We start from the raw sequence: 26,292 nt of genomic DNA on the forward strand, positions 1-26,292 counted from the left end.
TATATAATACATAGTGGAACTGCTCCATAGGGCCGAAACATTAACTACTATATACAATACATAGTGGAACTGCTCCATAGGGCCGGAACATTAACTACTATATATAATACATAGTGGAACTGCTCCATAGGGCCGGAACATTAACTACTATATATAATACATAGTGGAACTGCTCCATAGGGCCGGAAGGGCCGGAACATTAACTACTATATATAATACATAGTGGAACTGCTCCATAGGGCCGGAAGGGCCGGAACATTAACTACTATATATAATACATAGTGGAACTGCTCCATAGGGCCGGAACATTAACTACTATATATAATACATAGTGGAACTGCTCCATAGGGCCGGAACATTAACTACTATATATAATACATAGTGGAACTGCTCCATAGGGCCGAGGCGGAACATTAACTACTATATACAATACATAGTGGAACTGCTCCATAGGGCCGGGGCCGGAACATTAACTACTATATATAATACATAGTGGAACTGCTCCATAGGGCCGGAACATTAACTACTATATATAATACATAGTGGAACTGCTCCATAGGGCCGGAACATTAACTACTATATATAATACATAGTGGAACTGCTCCATAGGGCCGAAACATTAACTACTATATACAATACATAGTGGAACTGCTCCATAGGGCCGGAACATTAACTACTATATATAATACATAGTGGAACTGCTCCATAGGGCCGGAAGGGCCGGAACATTAACTACTATATATAATACATAGTGGAACTGCTCCATAGGGCCGAAACATTAACTACTATATACAATACATAGTGGAACTGCTCCATAGGGCCGGAACATTAACTACTATATACAATACATAGTGGAACTGCTCCATAGGGCCGGAACATTAACTACTATATATAATACATAGTGGAACTGCTCCATAGGGCCGAAACATTAACTACTATATATAATACATAGTGGAACTGCTCCATAGGGCCGGAACATTAACTACTATATATAATACATAGTGGAACTGCTCCATAGGGCCGGAACATTAACTACTATATATAATACATAGTGGAACTGCTCCATAGGGCCGGAACATTAACTACTATATATAATACATAGTGGAACTGCTCCATAGGGCCGGAACATTAACTACTATATATAATACATAGTGGAACTGCTCCATAGGGCCGGAACATTAACTACTATATATAATACATAGTGGAACTGCTCCATAGGGCCGAGAACATTAACTACTATATATAATACATAGTGGAACTGCTCCATAGGGCCGGAACATTAACTACTATATATAATACATAGTGGAACTGCTCCATAGGGCCGGAACATTAACTACTATATATAATACATAGTGGAACTGCTCCATAGGGCCGAAACATTAACTACTATATATAATACATAGTGGAACTGCTCCATAGGGCCGGAACATTAACTACTATATACAATACATAGTGGAACTGCTCCATAGGGCCGGAACATTAACTACTATATACAATACATAGTGGAACTGCTCCATAGGGCCGAAACATTAACTACTATATACAATACATAGTGGAACTGCTCCATAGGGCCGGAACATTAACTACTATATACAATACATAGTGGAACTGCTCCATAGGGCCGGAACATTAACTACTATATATAATACATAGTGGAACTGCTCCATAGGGCCGGAACATTAACTACTATATATAATACATAGTGGAACTGCTCCATAGGGCCGGAACATTAACTACTATATATAATACATAGTGGAACTGCTCCATAGGGCCGGAACATTAACTACTATATATAATACATAGTGGAACTGCTCCATAGGGCCGGAACATTAACTACTATATACAATACATAGTGGAACTGCTCCATAGGGCCGGAACATTAACTACTATATACAATACATAGTGGAACTGCTCCATAGGGCCGGAACATTAACTACTATATATAATACATAGTGGAACTGCTCCATAGGGCCGGAACATTAACTACTATATACAATACATAGTGGAACTGCTCCATAGGGCCGGAAGGGCCGGAACATTAACTACTATATACAATACATAGTGGAACTGCTCCATAGGGCCGGAACATTAACTACTATATATAATACATAGTGGAACTGCTCCATAGGGCCGAAACATTAACTACTATATATAATACATAGTGGAACTGCTCCATAGGGCCGGAACATTAACTACTATATACAATACATAGTGGAACTGCTCCATAGGGCCGGAAGGGCCGGAACATTAACTACTATATACAATACATAGTGGAACTGCTCCATAGGGCCGGAACATTAACTACTATATATAATACATAGTGGAACTGCTCCATAGGGCCGAAACATTAACTACTATATACAATACATAGTGGAACTGCTCCATAGGGCCGGAACATTAACTACTATATACAATACATAGTGGAACTGCTCCATAGGGCCGGAAGGGCCGGAACATTAACTACTATATATAATACATAGTGGAACTGCTCCATAGGGCCGGAACATTAACTACTATATATAATACATAGTGGAACTGCTCCATAGGGCCGGAACATTAACTACTATATATAATACATAGTGGAACTGCTCCATAGGGCCGGAACATTAACTACTATATATAATACATAGTGGAACTGCTCCATAGGGCCGGAACATTAACTACTATATATAATACATAGTGGAACTGCTCCATAGGGCCGGAACATTAACTACTATATATAATACATAGTGGAACTGCTCCATAGGGCCGGAACATTAACTACTATATACAATACATAGTGGAACTGCTCCATAGGGCCGGAACATTAACTACTATATATAATACATAGTGGAACTGCTCCATAGGGCCGAGAACATTAACTACTATATACAATACATAGTGGAACTGCTCCATAGGGCCGGAACATTAACTACTATATACAATACATAGTGGAACTGCTCCATAGGGCCGGAAGGGCCGGAACATTAACTACTATATATAATACATAGTGGAACTGCTCCATAGGGCCGGAACATTAACTACTATATATAATACATAGTGGAACTGCTCCATAGGGCCGGAACATTAACTACTATATACAATACATAGTGGAACTGCTCCATAGGGCCGGAACATTAACTACTATATATAATACATAGTGGAACTGCTCCATAGGGCCGGAAACATTAACTACTATATATAATACATAGTGGAACTGCTCCATAGGGCCGAAACATTAACTACTATATATAATACATAGTGGAACTGCTCCATAGGGCCGGAACATTAACTACTATATATAATACATAGTGGAACTGCTCCATAGGGCCGGAACATTAACTACTATATATAATACATAGTGGAACTGCTCCATAGGGCCGGAACATTAACTACTATATATAATACATAGTGGAACTGCTCCATAGGGCCGGAACATTAACTACTATATATAATACATAGTGGAACTGCTCCATAGGGCCGAAACATTAACTACTATATATAATACATAGTGGAACTGCTCCATAGGGCCGAAACATTAACTACTATATACAATACATAGTGGAACTGCTCCATAGGGCCGGAACATTAACTACTATATACAATACATAGTGGAACTGCTCCATAGGGCCGGAAGGGCCGGAACATTAACTACTATATATAATACATAGTGGAACTGCTCCATAGGGCCGGAACATTAACTACTATATATAATACATAGTGGAACTGCTCCATAGGGCCGGAACATTAACTACTATATACAATACATAGTGGAACTGCTCCATAGGGCCGGAACATTAACTACTATATATAATACATAGTGGAACTGCTCCATAGGGCCGGAAAATTAACTACTATATATAATACATAGTGGAACTGCTCCATAGGGCCGGAACATTAACTACTATATATAATACATAGTGGAACTGCTCCATAGGGCCGGAACATTAACTACTATATATAATACATAGTGGAACTGCTCCATAGGGCCGGAACATTAACTACTATATATAATACATAGTGGAACTGCTCCATAGGGCCGGAACATTAACTACTATATATAATACATAGTGGAACTGCTCCATAGGGCCGGAAGGGCCGGAACATTAACTACTATATATAATACATAGTGGAACTGCTCCATAGGGCCGGAACATTAACTACTATATATAATACATAGTGGAACTGCTCCATAGGGCCGAAAGGGCCGGAACATTAACTACTATATATAATACATAGTGGAACTGCTCCATAGGGCCGGAACATTAACTACTATATACAATACATAGTGGAACTGCTCCATAGGGCCGAAACATTAACTACTATATATAATACATAGTGGAACTGCTCCATAGGGCCGGAACATTAACTACTATATATAATACATAGTGGAACTGCTCCATAGGGCCGGAAGGGCCGGAACATTAACTACTATATATAATACATAGTGGAACTGCTCCATAGGGCCGGAACATTAACTACTATATATAATACATAGTGGAACTGCTCCATAGGGCCGGAACATTAACTACTATATACAATACATAGTGGAACTGCTCCATAGGGCCGGAACATTAACTACTATATATAATACATAGTGGAACTGCTCCATAGGGCCGGAACATTAACTACTATATATAATACATAGTGGAACTGCTCCATAGGGCCGGAACATTAACTACTATATATAATACATAGTGGAACTGCTCCATAGGGCCGGAAGGGCCGGAACATTAACTACTATATATAATACATAGTGGAACTGCTCCATAGGGCCGGAAGGGCCGGAACATTAACTACTATATACAATACATAGTGGAACTGCTCCATAGGGCCGGAAGGGCCGGAACATTAACTACTATATACAATACATAGTGGAACTGCTCCATAGGGCCGGAACATTAACTACTATATACAATACATAGTGGAACTGCTCCATAGGGCCGGAAGGGCCGGAACATTAACTACTATATACAATACATAGTGGAACTGCTCCATAGGGCCGGAACATTAACTACTATATACAATACATAGTGGAACTGCTCCATAGGGCCGGAAGGGCCGGAACATTAACTACTATATACAATACATAGTGGAACTGCTCCATAGGGCCGGAACATTAACTACTATATACAATACATAGTGGAACTGCTCCATAGGGCCGGAACATTAACTACTATATATAATACATAGTGGAACTGCTCCATAGGGCCGGAACATTAACTACTATATATAATACATAGTGGAACTGCTCCATAGGGCCGAAACATTAACTACTATATATAATACATAGTGGAACTGCTCCATAGGGCCGGAACATTAACTACTATATATAATACATAGTGGAACTGCTCCATAGGGCCGGAACATTAACTACTATATATAATACATAGTGGAACTGCTCCATAGGGCCGGAACATTAACTACTATATACAATACATAGTGGAACTGCTCCATAGGGCCGGAAGGGCCGGAACATTAACTACTATATATAATACATAGTGGAACTGCTCCATAGGGCCGGAAGGGCCGGAACATTAACTACTATATATAATACATAGTGGAACTGCTCCATAGGGCCGGAAGGGCCGGAACATTAACTACTATATACAATACATAGTGGAACTGCTCCATAGGGCCGGAACATTAACTACTATATATAATACATAGTGGAACTGCTCCATAGGGCCGGAACATTAACTACTATATATAATACATAGTGGAACTGCTCCATAGGGCCGGAACATTAACTACTATATATAATACATAGTGGAACTGCTCCATAAGGCCGGAACATTAACTACTATATATAATACATAGTGGAACTGCTCCATAGGGCCGAAACATTAACTACTATATATAATACATAGTGGAACTGCTCCATAGGGCCGGAACATTAACTACTATATATAATACATAGTGGAACTGCTCCATAGGGCCGGAAGGGCCGGAACATTAATTACTATATATAATACATAGTGGAACTGCTCCATAGGGCCGGAACATTAACTACTATATATAATACATAGTGGAACTGCTCCATAGGGCCGGAACATTAACTACTATATATAATACATAGTGGAACTGCTCCATAGGGCCGGAACATTAACTACTTTATATAATACATAGTGGAACTGCTCCATAGGGCCGGAACATTAACTACTATATATAATACATAGTGGAACTGCTCCATAGGGCCGGAACATTAACTACTATATATAATACATAGTGGAACTGCTCCATAGGGCCGGAACATTAACTACTATATATAATACATAGTGGAACTGCTCCATAGGGCCGGAACATTAACTACTATATATAATACATAGTGGAACTGCTCCATAGGGCCGGAACATTAACTACTATATACAATACATAGTGGAACTGCTCCATAGGGCCGGAACATTAACTACTATATACAATACATAGTGGAACTGCTCCATAGGGCCGGAAGGGCCGGAACATTAACTACTATATATAATACATAGTGGAACTGCTCCATAGGGCCGGAACATTAACTACTATATATAATACATAGTGGAACTGCTCCATAGGGCCGGAAGGGCCGGAACATTAACTACTATATATGATACATAGTGGAACTGCTCCATAGGGCCGGAAGGGCCGGAACATTAGCTACTATATATAATACATAGTGGAACTGCTCCATAGGGCCGAAACATTAACTACTATATACAATACATAGTGGAACTGCTCCATAGGGCCGGAACATTAACTACTATATACAATACATAGTGGAACTGCTCCATAGGGCCGAAACATTAACTACTATATATAATACATAGTGGAACTGCTCCATAGGGCCGGAAGGGCCGGAACATTAACTACTATATATAATACATAGTGGAACTGCTCCATAGGGCCGGAACATTAACTACTATATATAATACATAGTGGAACTGCTCCATAGGGCCGGAACATTAACTACTATATATAATACATAGTGGAACTGCTCCATAGGGCCGGAACATTAACTACTATATACAATACATAGTGGAACTGCTCCATAGGGCCGAAACATTAACTACTATATACAATACATAGTGGAACTGCTCCATAGGGCCGGAACATTAACTACTATATATAATACATAGTGGAACTGCTCCATAGGGCCGAAAGGGCCGGAACATTAACTACTATATACAATACATAGTGGAACTGCTCCATAGGGCCGAAAGGGCCTGAACATTAACTACTATATACAATACATAGTGGAACTGCTCCATAGGGCCGGAAGGGCCGGAACATTAACTACTATATATAATACATAGTGGAACTGCTCCATAGGGCCGGAACATTAACTACTATATATAATACATAGTGGAACTGCTCCATAGGGCCGGAACATTAACTACTATATACAATACATAGTGGAACTGCTCCATAGGGCCGAAACATTAACTACTATATACAATACATAGTGGAACTGCTCCATAGGGCCGGAACATTAACTACTATATATAATACATAGTGGAACTGCTCCATAGGGCCGAAAGGGCCGGAACATTAACTACTATATACAATACATAGTGGAACTGCTCCATAGGGCCGGAACATTAACTACTATATACAATACATAGTGGAACTGCTCCATAGGGCCGGAACATTAACTACTATATATAATACATAGTGGAACTGCTCCATAGGGCCGGAACATTAACTACTATATACAATACATAGTGGAACTGCTCCATAGGGCCGGAACATTAACTACTATATATAATACATAGTGGAACTGCTCCATAGGGCCGGAACATTAACTACTATATATAATACATAGTGGAACTGCTCCATAGGGCCGGAACATTAACTACTATATATAATACATAGTGGAACTGCTCCATAGGGCCGGAACATTAACTACTATATATAATACATAGTGGAACTGCTCCATAGGGCCGGAACATTAACTACTATATATAATACATAGTGGAACTGCTCCATAGGGCCGGAACATTAACTACTATATATAATACATAGTGGAACTGCTCCATAGGGCCGGAACATTAACTACTATATATAATACATAGTGGAACTGCTCCATAGGGCCGGAAGGGCCGGAACATTAAAGTGTCACAATACAATAGGAGACTCCCAGCGCCACTAAAACCATGTGATTAACACTTTGTTGGTTTCTACATGATTCCATATGTGTTATTTCATAGTTTTGATGTCTTCAGTATTATTCTACAATGTAGAAAATAGTAAAAAGGCAAACTCTTGAATGAGTAGGTGTGTCCAAACTTTTGACTGGTACTGTATATATACATATATAATAGGGAAAGTGAAAGTGGGATACCTAGTCAGTTGTACAACTGAATGAATACATAGCTACTATAACTACTATATATATATAATACCTAGCTACTATAACTACTATATATAATACCTAGCTACTATAACTACTATAACTATATATATATAATACCTAGCTATTATAACTACTATATATAATACCTAGCTACTATAACTACTATATTAAATACCTAACTACTATATATATATAATACCTAGCTACTATAACAACTATATATATATAATACCTAGCTATTATAACTACTATATATAAATACCTAGCTACTATAACTACTGTATATATAATACATAGCTACTATAACTACTATATATTTATCTATATAATACCTAGCTACTATAACTACTATATATATAATACATAGCTACTATAACTACTATATATATATATATATATATATATATATAATACCTAGCTACTATAACTACTATATATATATATAATACATAGCTACTATAACTACTATATATATAATACATAGCTACTATAACTACTATATATATATATAATACATAGCTACTATAACTACTATATATATATATAATACATAGCTACTATAACTACTATATATATAATACATAGCTACTATAACTACTATATATATATATAATACATAGCTACTATAACTACTATATATATAATACATAGCTACTTTAACTACTATATATATATATATATATATATATATATATATAATACATAGCTACTATAACTACTATATTAAATACCTAACTACTATATATATATATATAATACATAGCTACTATAACTACTATATATAATACATAGCTACTATAACTACTATATATATATATATATATATATAATACCTAGCTACTATAACTACTATATATATATATTTATATATATATAATACCTAGCTACTATAACTACTATATATAATACCTAGCTACTATAACTACTATATATAATACATACCAACTATAACTACTATATATAATACCTAGCTACTATAACTACTATATATATATAATACCTAGCTACTATAACTACTATATATATATAATACATAGCTACTATAACTACTATATATATATATAATACATAGCTACTATAACTACTATATATATATATAATACCTAGCTACTATAACTACTATATATAATACCTAGCTACTATAACTACTATATATAATACATAGCTACTATAACTACTATATATAATACATAGCTACTATAACTACTATATATATAATACCTAGCTACTATAACTGCTATATATAATACATAGCTACTTTAACTACTATATATATATATAATACATAGCTACTAACTACTATATATAATACATAGCTACTATAACTACTATATATTTATAATACCTACCTACTATAACTACTATATATATATAATACATAGCTACTATAACTACTATATATATATATATATAATACATAGCTACTATAACTACTATATATAATACCTAGCTACTATAACTACTATATATATATAATACCTAGTTACTATAACTACTATATATATATAATATCTAGCTACTATAACTACTATATATAATACATAGCTACTATAACTACTATATATATATATATAATACCTAGCTACTATAACTACTATATATATATATTTATATATATATAATACCTAGCTACTATAACTACTATATATAATACATAGCTACTATAACTACTAGATATAATACATACCAACTATAACTACTATATATAATACCTAGCTACTATAACTACTATATATATATAATACCTAGCTACTATAACTACTATATCTATATAATACATAGCTACTATAACTACTATATATATATAATACATAGCTACTATAACTACTATATATATATAATACCTAGCTACTATAACTACTATATATAATACCTAGCTACTATAACTACTATATATAATACATAGCTACTATAACTACTATATATAATACCTAGCTACTATAACTACTATATATATATATAATACATAGCTACTATAACTACTATATATATATATATAATACATAGCTACTATAACTACTATATATATATAATACATAGCTACTATAACTACTATATATATATATAATACATAGCTACTATAACTACTATATATATAATACATAGCTACTATAACTACTATATGTAATACATAGCTACTATAACTACTATATATAATACATAGCTACTATAACTACTATATATATAATACATAGCTACTAACTACTATATATAATACATAGCTACTATAACTACTATATATATAATACATAGCTACTAACTACTATATATAATACATAGCTACTATAACTACTATATATATATAATACATAGCTACTAACTACTATATATAATACATAGCTACTATAACTACTATATATATATAATACATAGCTACTATAACTACTATATATAATACCTAGCTACTATAACTACTATACATAATACCTAGCTACTATAACTACTATATATATATATAATACATAGCTACTATAACTACTATATATATATAATACCTAGCTACTATAACTACTATATATATATATAATACATAGCTACTATAACTACTATATATAATACATACCTACTATTACTACTATACATAATAGCTAGCACTATAACTACTATATATATATAATACCTAGCTAATTTATCTATATAATACCTAGCTACTATAACTACTATATATATATAATACCTAGCTAATTTATCTATATAATACCTATCTACTATAACTACTATATATATATCTATATAATACCTAGCTACTATAACTACTATATATATATAATACCTAGCTAATTTATCTATATAATACCTAGCTACTATAACTACTATATGTGTATATATATATAATACCTAGCTACTATAACTACTATATGTGTATATATATATATAATACATAGCTACTATAACTACTATATATATATAATACCTAGCTAATTTATCTATATAATACCTAGCTACTATAACTACTATATCTATATAATACCTAGCTACTATAACTACTATATATATATAATACATAGCTACTATAACTACTATATATATATAATACCTAGCTACTATAACTACTATATATATATAATACATAGCTACTATAACTACTATATATATAATACCTAGCTACTATAACTACTATATATATATAATACATAGCTACTATAACTACTATATATATATAATACCTAGCTACTATAACTACTATATCTATATAATACCTAGCTACTATAACTACTATATATATATAATACATAGCTACTATAACTACTATATATATATAATACCTAGCTAATTTATCTATATAATACCTAGCTACTATAACTACTATATCTATATAATACCTAGCTACTATAACTACTATATGTGTATATATATATCTATATAATACCTAGCTACTATAACTACTATATATATATAATACCTAGCTACTATAACTACTATATGTATATATATATATATATAATACCTAGCTACTATAACTACTATATATATATAATACATAGCTACTATAACTACTATATATATATATACATATATATATATATATATATAATACATAGCTACTATAACTACTATATATATATATATATATATATATATATATATATATATATAATACATAGCTACCGTAATTGCTGGACTATTAAGCTCACCTGAATATAAGCCGCACCCACTGAATTTTTTACAAATATGTATTTTGTACATAAATAAACCGCACATGTCTATAAGCCGCAAGTGCCTACCGGTACATTGAAACAAATTAACTTTACACAGCCTTTAAACGAAACACGGCTTGTAGCAAAAATAAAAAATAAATAGCAGTAAACAGTAGTCTACCAAGAAAGTCAAACTTCATTGCGGTGGCGATTGTTTTGGCTTTCAGTCGGATCTGCACAGTTCCAACGTCTTATCATCGACTCATTAAGGCTCCCGTGCAGCAGCTCTATTTCCCTTTCCAACAGCCAGATCGATCGCCTTCAACTTGAAAGCTGCATCATATGCATTTCTCCGTTTCTTTGCCATGATGAGGGTGACAAAATGACTACGGTAATCAGAATGATGGCAAGTTTGAGCGTGCTCGATTTACGTCACATTATGTGACGGTGCTCAGTTTTTTGGCGGCATGAATCTTGTGGGAAAAAAATAATAATAATTAGCCGCGTCATTGTATAAACCGCGAGGTTCATAGCGTGGGAAAAAAGTAGCGGCTTATAGTCCGGAAATTACGGTACTATAACTACACCGTAGGCCCATACATAGCTATTCTGTGTGACAACTTAAGCATTATCAATGCTAACCACTGATCCAGCTACATGTTGTATTGTTTGAATCCTTGAGGTCAGTTCGACTGTTCTCTCTGAGGGTGGGATCTTGACTTAACAGATTGAATGACCGTTGTTCCAGCAGATGGGAGGGAGACGGCACCAGGAGTGACTCCCCATGGTCCCAGTCCCCGGAGTGCTCCTCAGGCCACAGCTCTGACCGCTCCAGCCAGCACCGCAAACACAGGAAGGAGAAGAAGAAAGCTAAGCGCAAGAAGGCCAAGAAACGCAAACACGCCAAGAGACAAAAAAAGGAGTCCACCAAGAGCAAAGAGCCAAAACAGTCGCCCGTCCGAGAGGGTCAGGGGTCAAATCCTGGTGATATTGAGAGAAGGTCCCTCTCCGTGTCCCGGACCCCTTCCGCCCACAGACGCTCCCCCAGGAAGCAGTGCTCCGGGTCGGGCAAGCGGCGTCACTCCTCCCCTTCATCCAGAGACTCCAGTTCCTACACACCTAGCCGCTCCAGATCCAGGGGCAGGTCTATGTCTTACTCCCAGTCCAGGAGTCTGTCTCACTCCAGAAGCAGGTCTCTATCCATGTCAAGGTCCACATCCAGGTCTCGATCCAGATCCCGGTACAGATCCAGGTCCAGGTCTTTGTCCCGGCTCAGGAGGAGAAAGGCAACCAGATCCTCCAAGAAGCCCAAGATGGCTGACGTCAGCAGGCTAAAGCCAGACGCCGCAGGGGCAGTGAAAGGTGTAGAGACCAAAGGCACCGCCCTCCCTGCCACCCCAGCCCCTGAGAACGCCCCTGTCATACCCATGAGTGACAGTCCCCCTCCCTCACGCTGGAAGCCCGGCCAGAAACCATGGAAACCCTCCTACGTCCGAGTCCAGGAGGTCAAGACCAAGACGACCCCAGTCTGCCTGTCCCCCATAGGCCCCACAGCCCCCAGTACATCTGAGACCCACCCAGAGAACTCCCACCTGGAAAAGAGCCGTGGCTCTAAGAGCCACAGACACCAGAGAAGATCACCCAGCGGCTCCTACAGGAGCAGGTCCTACAGCCGGTCTCACAGTCACTCCAGGAGTCACTCCAGGAGTCACTCCCGGTCCAGGATACGGTCACCAGGTCACTACTACAGCAGATCCTCCTCCTACAGCAGGTCAGACTCCTATGACTCTCACAAGAGAGGCCTAGACAAGACTTTAGACAAGACTATAGACAAGGGCTGGAAGCAGTACTATAACTCTCTGAAGCGGATCAAGAACCTGGATAAGTACCTCAAAGCGCCTGACTCCCAGATCAACATGTTTTCATCTGACTCTGAGGACGGAACAGCCAGCGAACACAGTCCTGGGCCCAGGCAGAATGGCTCCAAGGGACCGAAGCTCTTTGGCACCTTATCAGAAGACCAACGCCGCCAGGAAACGGAAGCAAAAAGTCTGAAACCAAACCAAAAGTCCTTGGAGGAACCCAGCAGTAGGTCAGAGTGGGACAGTGACGGGGATAAACTAGGCAGAAAGACCAGCCTGGTGAACAACCAGAAGCCTGATGTTAGGTCAGCAGAGATTCCTGACCAGAGACTAGCAGCTCTCGCTGGGTGGGACTCTGAGAGCGACTCTGAGAAGGTGCTGCCCAAGATGGCCACCACCGAGCCCAAGGTCTTCCTGTCAGAGAAGGAGGAGGGCGAGGCCAGCTCCGAGTCAGAACACGAACACCATGTGCGGTCACACAGCAAGATGAACAAAGCCCCTGGAACCTCTGTGTTGCTGCTTCCTGCACCTGTACATAATGCCACCCCATTGGAGGGGAGCCCTGAGAAGGGCCCTGAGGCAGAGAGACATAAAAGCAGGAAGAAGAACAAACGTAAACACAAACGCAAGAGGAGGAGCTCTGCCAAGTCTGGCTCCCACAGGTCAAAGGTCAAGTCGAAGCGGTCCAAGAGGAAACACCAGAAGCTGAAGGAGACATTCCACTGGCAGCCGCCAATGGAGTTTGGAGAGGAAGAGGAGGAGGATGAGTCCCAGAAAGAAAAACGTTTGGAGCAAAAACATGCTGCTGTAAAGGATAGTCCTCAGAGAGCTGTCAGGGGAAGACCTGGCAAATCCCCACGTCTGGAAAAGGAGGACAAGGAAAGTCCTGCTTCACCCAACAGAAACAGTGCAGTACAGCCAACGCCTCACAGCGTGGAAGACGCAGCAGAGATGACCAAAGAACTGAAAGCTAAACCAACTGCCAACTCAATCCCAAAACACACAAAACCTCAGGACCTCACTGCTAACCTGCCAAAGATGGATCAGCCAGAGATGGTAGACGATATGGAGATCTGTACCCCAGAACATGACCTCCCTGACCCCGCAACCGAGCCACCAGGCCTTCCGGGCCAACAGGCACCAGATATCAGTCTGAAAACACCTCTGAGTCGCTCCTTAAAGAAGGGAGACGTGTTTCTCTCACCTGTTAAAGATCCACAGTGTACAGCCTCTCTGCCAGCTGTGATGCTAGCTAGTGTCGAGCAGCAGGAAACTGCAGCAGGCAGAGCCGCTGGTCCTCCTGTCGACCCCAAATGGAAGCCTCTAAAGGGGATGGCTGCTCTGCAAGCCCTGAACCCAAACCCCTCCTCCGTGGCTCATCTGCTCCCCACCAGACTCCCGGAGCACAGTGGGTCCCGGACCCAGCCCCAGGAAGGCATCAGGCCCCAGGGTAGCAGGACCCAGAGCCAAGGCGGGAGGACCCAGGGAGGAGTGAGCATCCAGATTAAGAGCCAGAGCCGGGTGCGTCCGGGGTCGCTTTTCGACGAGGTACGGAAGACGGCCAGACTGAACCAAAGGCCCAGGAACCAGGACAGCAGTTCCAGTGAGGAAAGGTCTGCAGCTGGAGCCGGGGGAGGGGCCACGGAGGAGAAGCGGGGCAGCAGGAGGTCCCGGTCGGGGTCTAGCCATTCCCACAGGTCCCGGTCCAGAGGAAGATCCCCCTCCTCCAGCCGCTCCAGGAATAGATCCCCCTCCTCCAGCCGCTCCAGGAATAGATCACGCTCCTCCATGTACTCCTCCAGGTTTGCTGACTGGCTTACTTACTTACTGGCTTGCTTACTTACTGGCTTACTTAATTACTGGCTTGCTTACTTACTGGCTGACTGACTGGGGGGGGTTTACTGGCTGTCTGTCTTACTGACTGACTGGTTGGGTGGCCGGCTGGCTGGCAGGCAGACTGACTGGCTGGTTGAAATTATTGATGTTATTTTGATATGTAGCCAGGTAATGTCTGGTTTGTGTAATATAAAAGTAATTTATGCAACATATCCAGGTTTTATGATCTACAGGTCTGATATGGACGGGACAGAAATACTCTTGATTTAATCTGGAACTCTTCTCCTAGGAGTCGGAGCAGGAGTAGGAGGAGGTATCCCAGAGGGCGCTCCCGGTCCCGCAGCATCACCTACCGCAGCTACAACAGTCATAGTCGGACCTATAGTAGAAGTAATTCCAGGAGCCGTTCCCATGATCGACGCAGGAGATCCAGGTAGACAAGAAGACCTACCCATCTGTCCTCCTCAGTCATGTCTCCATGGTTTCTCTACATGTTCATCATGTCAATCAACATTCCAAATATACATTTTTTGGGGGTTTGTGGGTAAACTCCAGCTACAGTACATTCGGAAAGTATTCAGACTGCTTTGACTTTTTCCCCATTTTGTTATATTAAGTCTTATTTTAAAATTGATTTATATTGGGGTTTTTTCGTCATCAATCTACACCCAATACCCCACAATGACAAAGCAACATTTATTAAAAAAAATAAAAACAGAAAAATCACATTTACATAAATATTTAGATCCTTTACTCAGTACTTTGTTGAAGCACCTTTGGCAGCGATTACAGCCTTGAGTATTCTTGGGTATGACGCTACAAGCTTGGCACACCTGTATTTGGGGAGTTTCTCCCATTCTTCTCTGCAGATCCTCTCAAGCTCTGTCAGGTTGGATGGGGAGTGTTGCTGCACAGCTATTTTCAGGTCTCTCCAGAGATGTTAGATCGGGTTCAAGTCCGGGCTCTGGCTGGGCCACTCAAAGAACATCCAGAGACTTGTCCCGAAGCCAGTCCTGCATTGTCTTGGCTGTGTGCTTAGGATCGTTGTCCTGTTATCTTTCCTTCGATCCTGACTAGTCTCCCAGTCCCTACCGCTGAGAAACATCTCCACGCCTCCACCATGCTTCACAGTAGGGATGGTGCCAGGTTTCCTCCAGACGTGACGCTTTGCATTCAGGCCAAAGAGTTCAATCTTGGTTTCATCATACCAGAGAATCTTGTTTCTCATGGTCTGAGAGTCCGTTAGGTGCCTTTTGGCAAACTCCAAGCGGGCCGTCATGTGTCTTTTACTGAGGAATGGCTTCCGTCTGGCCACTCTACCATAAAGGCCTGATTGGTGGAGTCCTGCAGAGATGGTTGTCCTTCTGGAAGGTTCTCCCATCTCCACAGAGGAATTCTAGAGCTCTGCCAGTGACCATCGGGTTCTTGGTCACCTCCCTGACCAAGGCCCTTCCCCTCTGATGACTCAGTTTGGCCGGGCGGCCAGCTCTAGGAAGAGTCTTGGTGGTTCCAAACTTCTTCCATTTAAGAATGATGGAGGCCACTGTGTTCTTGGGGACCTTCAATGCTGCAGAAATGTTTTGGTACCCATCCCCAGATCTGTGCCTCGACACAATCCTGTCTCTGAGCTCTATAGACAATTTCGTCGACCTCATGGCTTGGTTTGTTCTCTGACATTCACTATCAACTGTGGGACCTTATATAGACATGTGTGTGCCTTTCCAAATCATGTCCAATCAATTGAATTTACCACAGGAGGACTCCAATCAAGTTGTAGAAACATCTCAAGGATGATCAATGGAAACAGGATGCATCTGAGCTCAATTTCAAGTCTCATAGCAAAGGGTCTGAATACTTATGTAAAAATGTATTTCTGTTATTTATTTTTAATACATTTACAAAAATGTCAAACTCTTTTTGCTTTGTCATTGTTGGGTATTGATTGAGGGGGGAAACAAATATTGAATCAATTTTAGAACAAGGTAACAGTGTGGGAAAAGGGGTCTGAATACTTTCCGAATGCAGTGTGTATTTGGATGAAGTGTGAACACTTTAATACTTTAGTGAACACTCCTTTGTCTATCTTAACACAGGTCTGACTCCTATGACACTTCCTCCAGTCGGAGTCGTAGCCGCAGCTCCAGCAGGAGACGTGGGAGAAGGAGTGATCGCTCCAGGAGCTCCAGGTAAGAGCCACCCCCCCTCACACACACATCAGACAGGTATATTCTCAACCCCCCACCTGACAGGTATATTCTCAACCCCCCCACCACCTGACAGGTATATTCTCAACCCCCCACCTGACAGGTATATTCTCAACCCCCCACCTGACAGGTATATTCTCAACCCCCCACCTGACAGGTATATTCTCACCCCCCCACCTGACAGGTATATTCTCAACCCCCACCTGACAGGTATATTCTCAACCCCCCCACCACCTGACAGGTATATTCTCAACCCCCCACCTGACAGGTATATTCTCAACCCCCCACCTGACAGGTATATTCTCAACCCCCCCACCTGACAGGTATATTCTCACCCCCACCTGACAGGTATATTCTCAACCCCCACCTGACAGGTATATTCTCACCCCCCCCACCCCCTGACAGGTATATTCTCAACCCCCACCTGACAGGTATATTCTCAACCCCCCCACCACCTGACAGGTATATTCTCAACCCCCCACCTGACAGGTATATTCTCACCCCCCCACCTGACAGGTATATTCTCACCCCCCCACCTGACAGGTATATTCTCACCCCCCACCTGACAGGTATATTCTCAACCCCCCCACCACCTGACAGGTATATTCTCACCCCCCACCTGACAGGTATATTCTCACCCCCCCCCACCTGACAGGTATATTCTCACCCCCCCCCACCTGACAGGTATATTCTCACCCCCCCCACCTGACAGGTATATTCTCAACCCCCACCTGACAGGTATATTCTCAACCCCCCCCACCACCTGACAGGTATATTCTCACCCCCACCACCTGACAGGTATATTCTCACCCCCCCACCTGACGGGTATATTCTCAACCCCCACCTGACAGGTATATTCTCAACCCCCACCTGACAGGTATATTCTCACCCCCCCACCTGACAGGTATATTCTCACCCCCCACCTGACAGGTATATTCTCACCCCCCACCTGACAGGTATATTCTCACCCCCCAACTGACAGGTATATTCTCAACCCCCCACCTGACAGGTATATTCTCACCCCCCACCTGACAGGTATATTCTCACCCCCCACCTGACAGGTATATTCTCACCCCCCACCTGACAGGTATATTCTCAACCCCCCACCTGACAGGTATATTCTCACCCCCCACCTGACAGGTATATTCTCACCCCCCACCTGACAGGTATATTCTCACCCCCCCACCTGACAGGTATATTCTCACCCCCCCCACCTGACAGGTATATTCTCACCCCCCCACCTGACAGGTATATTCTCACCACCCCACCTGACAGGTATATTCTCACCCCCCCCCCCCCCCCTGACAGGTATATTCTCACCCCCCACCCCCTGACAGGTATATTCTCAACCCCCCCACCTGACAGGTATATTCTCACCCCCCACCCCCTGACAGGTATATTCTCACCCCCCACCCCCTGACAGGTATTTTCTCACCCCCCACCCCCTGACAGGTATATTCTCACCCCCCACCTGACAGGTATATTCTCACCCCCCACCTGACAGGTATATTCTCACCCCCCCCACCTGACAGGTATATTCTCACCCCCCACCTGACAGGTATATTCTCACCCCCCCACCTGACAGGTATATTCTCACCCCCCACCTGACAGGTGTATATTCTCACCCCCCCCCCACCTGACAGGTATATTCTCACCCCCCACCTGACAGGTATATTCTCACCCCGCATCTGACAGGTATATTCTCAACCCCCCACCTGACAGGTATATTCTCACCCCCCCCCCCACCTGACAGGTATATTCTCACCCCCCCCACCCCCTGACAGGTATATTCTCAACCCCCCACCTGACAGGTATATTCTCAACCCCCCACCACCTGACAGGTATATTCAACCCCCCCACCTGACAGGTATATTCTCAACCCCCCACCTGACAGGTATATTCTCAACCCCCCCACCTGACAGGTATATTCTCACCCACCTGACAGGTATATTCTCACCCCCCCACCCCCTGACAGGTATATTCTCAACCCCCCCACCTGACAGGTATATTCTCAACCCCCCCCTTGACAGGTATATTCTCAACCCCCACCTGACAGGTATATTCTCAACCCCCACCTGACAGGTATATTCTCAACCCCCCACCACCTGACAGGTATATTCAACCCCCCCACCTGACGGGTATATTCTCAACCCCCCACCACCTGACAGGTATATTCAACCCCCCCACCTGACGGGTATATTCTCACCCCCCACCTGACAGGTATATTCTCACCCCCCACCTGACAGGTATATTCTCACCCCCCACCTGACAGGTATATTCTCACCTCCCACCTGACAGGTATATTCTCACCCCCCACCTGACAGGTATATTCTCACCCCCCCACCTGACAGGTATATTCTCACCCCCCCACCTGACAGGTATATTCTCAACCCCCCACCTGACAGGTATATTCTCACCCCCCACCTGACAGGTATATTCTCACCCCCCACCTGACAGGTATATTCTCATCCCCCCACCTGACAGGTATATTCTCAACCCCCCCACCTGACAGGTATATTCTCAACTCCCCCACCTGACAGGTATATTCTCACCCCCCACCCCCTGACAGGTATATTTTCACTCCCTGACAGGTATATTCTCACCCCCCCCATCTGACAGGTATATTCTCAACTCCTGACAGGTATATTCTCAACCCCCCACCTGACAGGTATATTCTCACCCCCACCTGACAAGTATATTCTCACCCCCCCCCCACCTGACAGGTATATTCTCACCCCCCCCCCACCTGACAGGTATATTCTCACCCCCCCACCTGACAGGTATATTCTCACCCCCCCCCCACCTGACAGGTATATTCTCACCCCCCCACCTGACAGGTATATTCTCACCCCCCACCTGACAGGTATATTCTCACCCCCCCTACCTGACAGGTATATTCTCAACCCCCCCACCTGACAGGTATATTCTCAACCCCCCACCTGACAGGTATATTCTCACCCCCCCCCCCCCCCCCCCCCTGACAGGTATATTCTCAACACCCCACCTGACAGGTATATTCTCACCCCCCCACCTGACAGGTATATTCTCACCCCCCACCTGACAGGTATATTCTCACCCCCCACCTGACTGGTATATTCTCAACACCCCACCTGACAGGTATATTCTCACCCCCCACCCCCTGACTGGTATATTCTCAACCCCCCACGTGACAGGTATATTCTCACCCCCACCTGACAGGTATATTCTCACCCCCACCTGACAGGTATATTCTCAACCCCCCACCTGACAGGTATATTCTCACCCCCACCTGACAGGTATATTCTCACCCCCACCTGACAGGTATATTCTCACCCCCACCTGACAGGTATATTCTCACCCCCACCTGACAGGTATATTCTCCCCCCCCCCCCCCCCCACCTGACAGGTATATTCTCAACCCCCCACCTGACAGGTATATTCTCAACCCCCCACCTGACAGGTATATTCTCACCCCCCCCCCCCACCTGACAGGTATATTCTCACCCCCCCCCACCTGACAGGTATATTCTCACCCCCCACCTGACAGGTATATTCTCACCCCCCCCCACCTGACAGGTATATTCTCAACCCCCGCCCCCCCGCTGACAGGTATATTCTCAACCCCCCCCACCTGACAGGTATATTCTCACTCCCCCACCTGACAGGTATATTCTCACCCCCCCCACCTGACAGGTATATTCTCACCCCCCCCACCTGACAGGTATATTCTCACCCCCCCCACCTGACAGGTATATTCTCACCCCCACCTGACAGGTATATTCTCAACTCCCCCACCTGACAGGTATATTCTCACCCCCCCCCCCCCCACCTGACAGGTATATTCTCAACCCCCCACCTGACAGGTATATTCTCAACCCCCCACCTGACAGGTATATTCTCAACTCCCCCACCTGACAGGTATATTCTCACCCCCCCCCACCTGACAGGTATATTCTCACCCCCCCCCACCTGACAGGTATATTCTCACCCCCCACCTGACAGGTATATTCTCACCCCCCCCACCTGACAGGTATATTCTCACCCCCCACCTGACAGGTATATTCTCACCCCCCCCACCTGACAGGTATATTCTCACCCCCCCCACCTGACAGGTATATTCTCACCCCCACCTGACAGGTATATTCTCACCCCCCCCCCCCCACCTGACAGGTATATTCTCACCCCCCCCCCCACCTGACAGGTATATTCTCACCCCCCACCTGACAGGTATATTCTCACCCCCCCTACCTGACAGGTATATTCTCACCCCCCACCTGACAGGTATATTCTCACCCCCCACCTGACAGGTATATTCTCACCCCCCACCTGACTGGTATATTCTCAACACCCCACCTGACAGGTATATTCTCACCCCCCACCCCCTGACTGGTATATTCTCAACCCCCCACCTGACAGGTATATTCTCACCCCCACCTGACAGGTATATTCTCACCCCCCCACCTGACAGGTATATTCTCACCCCCCCACCTGACAGGTATATTCTCACCCCCCCCCCTGACAGGTATATTCTCAACACCCCACCTGACAGGTATATTCTCAACCCCCCACCTGACAGGTATATTCTCAACCCCCCACCTGACAGGTATATTCTCACCCCCCCACCTGACAGGTATATTCTCACCCCCCCACCTGACAGGTATATTCTCACCCCCCACCTGACAGGTATATTCTCACCCCCCACCTGACTGGTATATTCTCAACACCCCACCTGACAGGTATATTCTCACCCCCCACCCCCTGACTGGTATATTCTCAACCCCCCACCTGACAGGTATATTCTCACCCCCACCTGACAGGTATATTCTCACCCCCCCACCTGACAGGTATATTCTCACCCCCCCACCTGACAGGTATATTCTCACCCCCCCCCCCCACCTGACAGGTATATTCTCACCCCCACCTGACAGGTATATTCTCACCCCCCCCACCTGACAGGTATATTCTCACCCCCCACCCCCTGACAGGTATATTCTCCCCCCCACCTGACAGGTATATTCTCACCCCCCCACCTGACAGGTATATTCTCACCCCCCCACCTGACAGGTATATTCTCACCCCCACCTGACAGGTATATTCTCACCCCCCCCCACCTTACAGGTATATTCTCACCCCCACCTGACAGGTATATTCTCAACCCCCCCCACCTGACCGGTATATTCTCACCCCCAACCCCCTGATAGGTATATTCTCACCCCCACCTGATAGGTATATTCTCACCCCCAACCCCCTGATAGGTATATTCTCACCCCCAACCCCCTGATAGGTATATTCTCACCCAGGTTAATTAACTGTTCTCTTCTCCTCTTGCTAAAGTGACTCCACTATTAAAAAAATAAAAAAAACATTATTTTGTATGTATTATTTTTTGGGGGGGGTGGGGGGTTCTCCCCAATTTCGTGGTATCCAATTGTTAGTAGTTACAGTCTAGTCTCATCGCTGCAACTCCCGTACGGACTCGGGAGAGACGAAGGTCGAGAGCCATGCGTCCTCCGAAACACAACCCAACCAAGCCGCACAAGGCAAACCCTCCCCTAACCCGGACGACGCTGGGCCAAACCCTCCCCTAACCCGGACGACGCTGGGCCAAACCCTCCCCTAACCCGGACGGCGCTGGGCCAAACCCTCCCCTAACCCGGACGACGCTGGGCCAAACCCTCCCCTAACCCGGACGACGCTGGGCCAAACCCTCCCCTAACCCGGACGACGCTGGGCCAATTGTGCGCCGCCCCACGGGTCTCCCGGTCGCGGCCGGCTGAGACAGAGCCTGGGCTCGAACCCAGATTCTCTGGTGGCCACTGCGCCACCTGGGAGGCCTTAAAAACATTTTTAAGAGTCTAACCATCCACTTAACGAGACTAAAGTGAAATATTTAGTTCTATTTTCACTGTTTTTCACCCTCATTCATGTGTCTGTCCCTCTGCAGGTCCTACCACTCCTCTAGTCGCAGCTCCTCCCGACACTGGAGTCACAGTGGAAGATACAGCTGATCTGGATCATGTCTGTTACTGTCTCTGTCCTGGTGATTCATGAGTCTGTTTCTGTCCTGGTGATTCATGAGTCTGTCTCTGTCCTGATGATTCATGAGTCTGTCTCTGTCCTGATGATTCATGAGTCTGTCTCTGTCCTGATGACTCATGAGTCTGTTTCTGTCCTGGTGATTCATGAGTCTGTTTCTGTCCTGATGATTCATGTGGGCTGATCTGGTTCATGATTCAATCTCTGTCCTGATGATTCATGTGGGTCTATACAGCTATCATGCCTACTCCCTGTCACTCGGTGTCACACCGAACTGGACTAGAGTACAAACAGGTCTGGGACCAGGCTACTTTACATGCCTCCTTTTGTTCTCTCATCTTCTATTGGGAACTTATTTGTTTACTTCTTATATAGAGGGAAAAGTAATGACCTGTATGTCATTTGTGTGGCTATCAGAAAGTGTTCATACCCCTTGACTTATTCCACATTTTGTTAGAACCTGAATTCAAAATGGATTAATTATATATTTTCTCTCACACATCTGCACACAAACCCCTCTAATGACAAAGTGAAAACATGTTTTTAGACATTCTTGCTAATTTATTGGAAGTTAAATACAGAAATATCTCCTTTATGTAAGTATTCACATCCCTGGCAGCGATTATAGCTGTGAGTGTTTCTGGGTAAGTCTCTCAGAGCGATTATAGCTGTGAGTGTTTCTGGGTAAGTCTCTCAGAGCGATTACAGCTGTGAGTGTTTCTGGGTAAGTCTCTCAGAGCGATTACAGCTGTGAGTGTTTCTGGGTAAGTCTCTCAGAGCGATTACAGCTGTGAGTGTTTCTGGGTAAATCTCTCAGAGCGATTACATCTGTGAGTGTTTCTGGGTAAGTCTCTCAGAGCGATTACAGCTGTGAGTGTTTCTGGGTAAGTCTCTCAGAGCGATTACAGCTGTGAGTGTTTCTGGGTAAATCTCTCAGAGCGATTACATCTGTGAGTGTTTCTGGGTAAGTCTCTCAGAGCTTTCCACACCTGGATTGTACAACATTTGCACATTTATTATTTTTTAAATTCTTCAAGCTTTGTCAAATTGGTTGTTGATCATTTTCAAGTCTTGCCATACATAATTAAACCACTCAGGAGCATTCAATGTCTTCTTGGTAAGTAACTGTAGTGTATATTTGGCCTTGTGTTTTAGGTTATTGTCCTGCTGAAAGGTGAATTCATCTCTGGTGGAAAGCAGACTGAACCAGGTTTTCCTCTGGGATTTTACCTGCTTAGCTCTATTGCGTTTCTTTTTATCCTGAAAAACTCCTAGTTCTTACAGATGCCACATTTTTTACAGTTTTACTTTAGTGCCAAACAGGATGCATGTTTTGGAATAGTTTTATTCTGTACAGACTTAATTGTTTTCACTCTGTCATTTAGGTTAGTATTGTGGAGTAACTTCAATGTTGTTGATCCATCCTCAGTTTTCTCCTATCACAGCCATTAAACTCCGTAACTGTTTTAAAGTCACCATTGGCCTCATGGTGAAATCCCTGAGCAGTTTCCTTCCTCTCCAGCAACTGAGTTAGGAAGGACGCCTGTATCTTTGTAGTGACTGGGTGTATTGATACACCATCCAAAGTGTAATGAATAACTTCAACATGCTCAAAGGGATATTCAGTGTCTGCTTTAAAAAAAATCTATCTACCAATATGGGCCCTTCTTTGCGAGGCTTTGGACAGCCTCCTTGGTCTTTGTGTTTGAAATTAATTCCTCAACTGAGGGACCTTACAGATAATTGTATGTGTGGGGGTACAGAGATGAGGTAGTCATTCAAAAATCATGTTAAACACTATTATTACACACAGAGTCCATGCTACTTATTATAGGACTTGTTAGGCACATTTTTACTCCTGAACTTAATTAGGCTCCTTGTCATAACAAAGAGGTTGAATACTTATTCACTCAAGACATTTCAGTTATTCATTTTTTATTAGTTTGTATAAAAAAATTAAAAAAACATAATTCCACTTTGATATTATGGGATATTGTGTGTCGGCCACTGACACAACATCTACATTTAATCAATTTTAAATTCAGGCTGTAAAACAACAAAATGTGTAATAAGTCAAGGTTGTGAATCCTTTCTGAAGGCACTGTATATTTGTTTATTGCTAACACAGTTTTAATTTGTTTTTTTAAATTCATTTTATTTAGTTTTGATTTTATACACTGAAATAACTGAATGTACATCAAGCAAGAAACTGATCCAATGTTGAGTTTATGATAGACAAGTTCTAATGTTTTTGTTTGAGAATGATCAATGTGTTATAAATGTATTTGCTAGTTTGCATTTAAACGGCGGTCACCACACATCATGTGGGTAAAGGAAGAAAAGCAATACCTTAAGCTGCTTGGACAGGGTGAGACGGGAGGCAGGGCAGGGTGAGACGGGAGGGGGGACAGGGTGAGACGGGAGGG

The 26,292-nt window shown here is 42.6% G+C and overlaps 1 protein-coding gene across 1 annotated transcript in view; it reads left to right on the forward strand.

Moving 5' to 3' along the window:
- nktr (natural killer cell triggering receptor) overlaps window positions 1-26,287 on the forward strand; it is a gene marked incomplete in the record, with an annotated part of 137,988 nt that extends 111,701 nt beyond the window's left edge. The window contains 4 exon segments of the mRNA XM_055882226.1: window positions 12,701-15,613; window positions 15,937-16,080; window positions 17,741-17,833; window positions 23,775-26,287. Of these exon segments, the coding sequence (XP_055738201.1) occupies window positions 12,701-15,613; window positions 15,937-16,080; window positions 17,741-17,833; window positions 23,775-23,838 (3,214 nt within the window).
- Window positions 26,288-26,292: the final 5 nt, after the last annotated feature.

Source organism: Salvelinus fontinalis, chromosome 25 (genome assembly GCF_029448725.1).
Source record: "Salvelinus fontinalis isolate EN_2023a chromosome 25, ASM2944872v1, whole genome shotgun sequence".
Classification (NCBI taxonomy): domain Eukaryota; kingdom Metazoa; phylum Chordata; class Actinopteri; order Salmoniformes; family Salmonidae; genus Salvelinus; species Salvelinus fontinalis.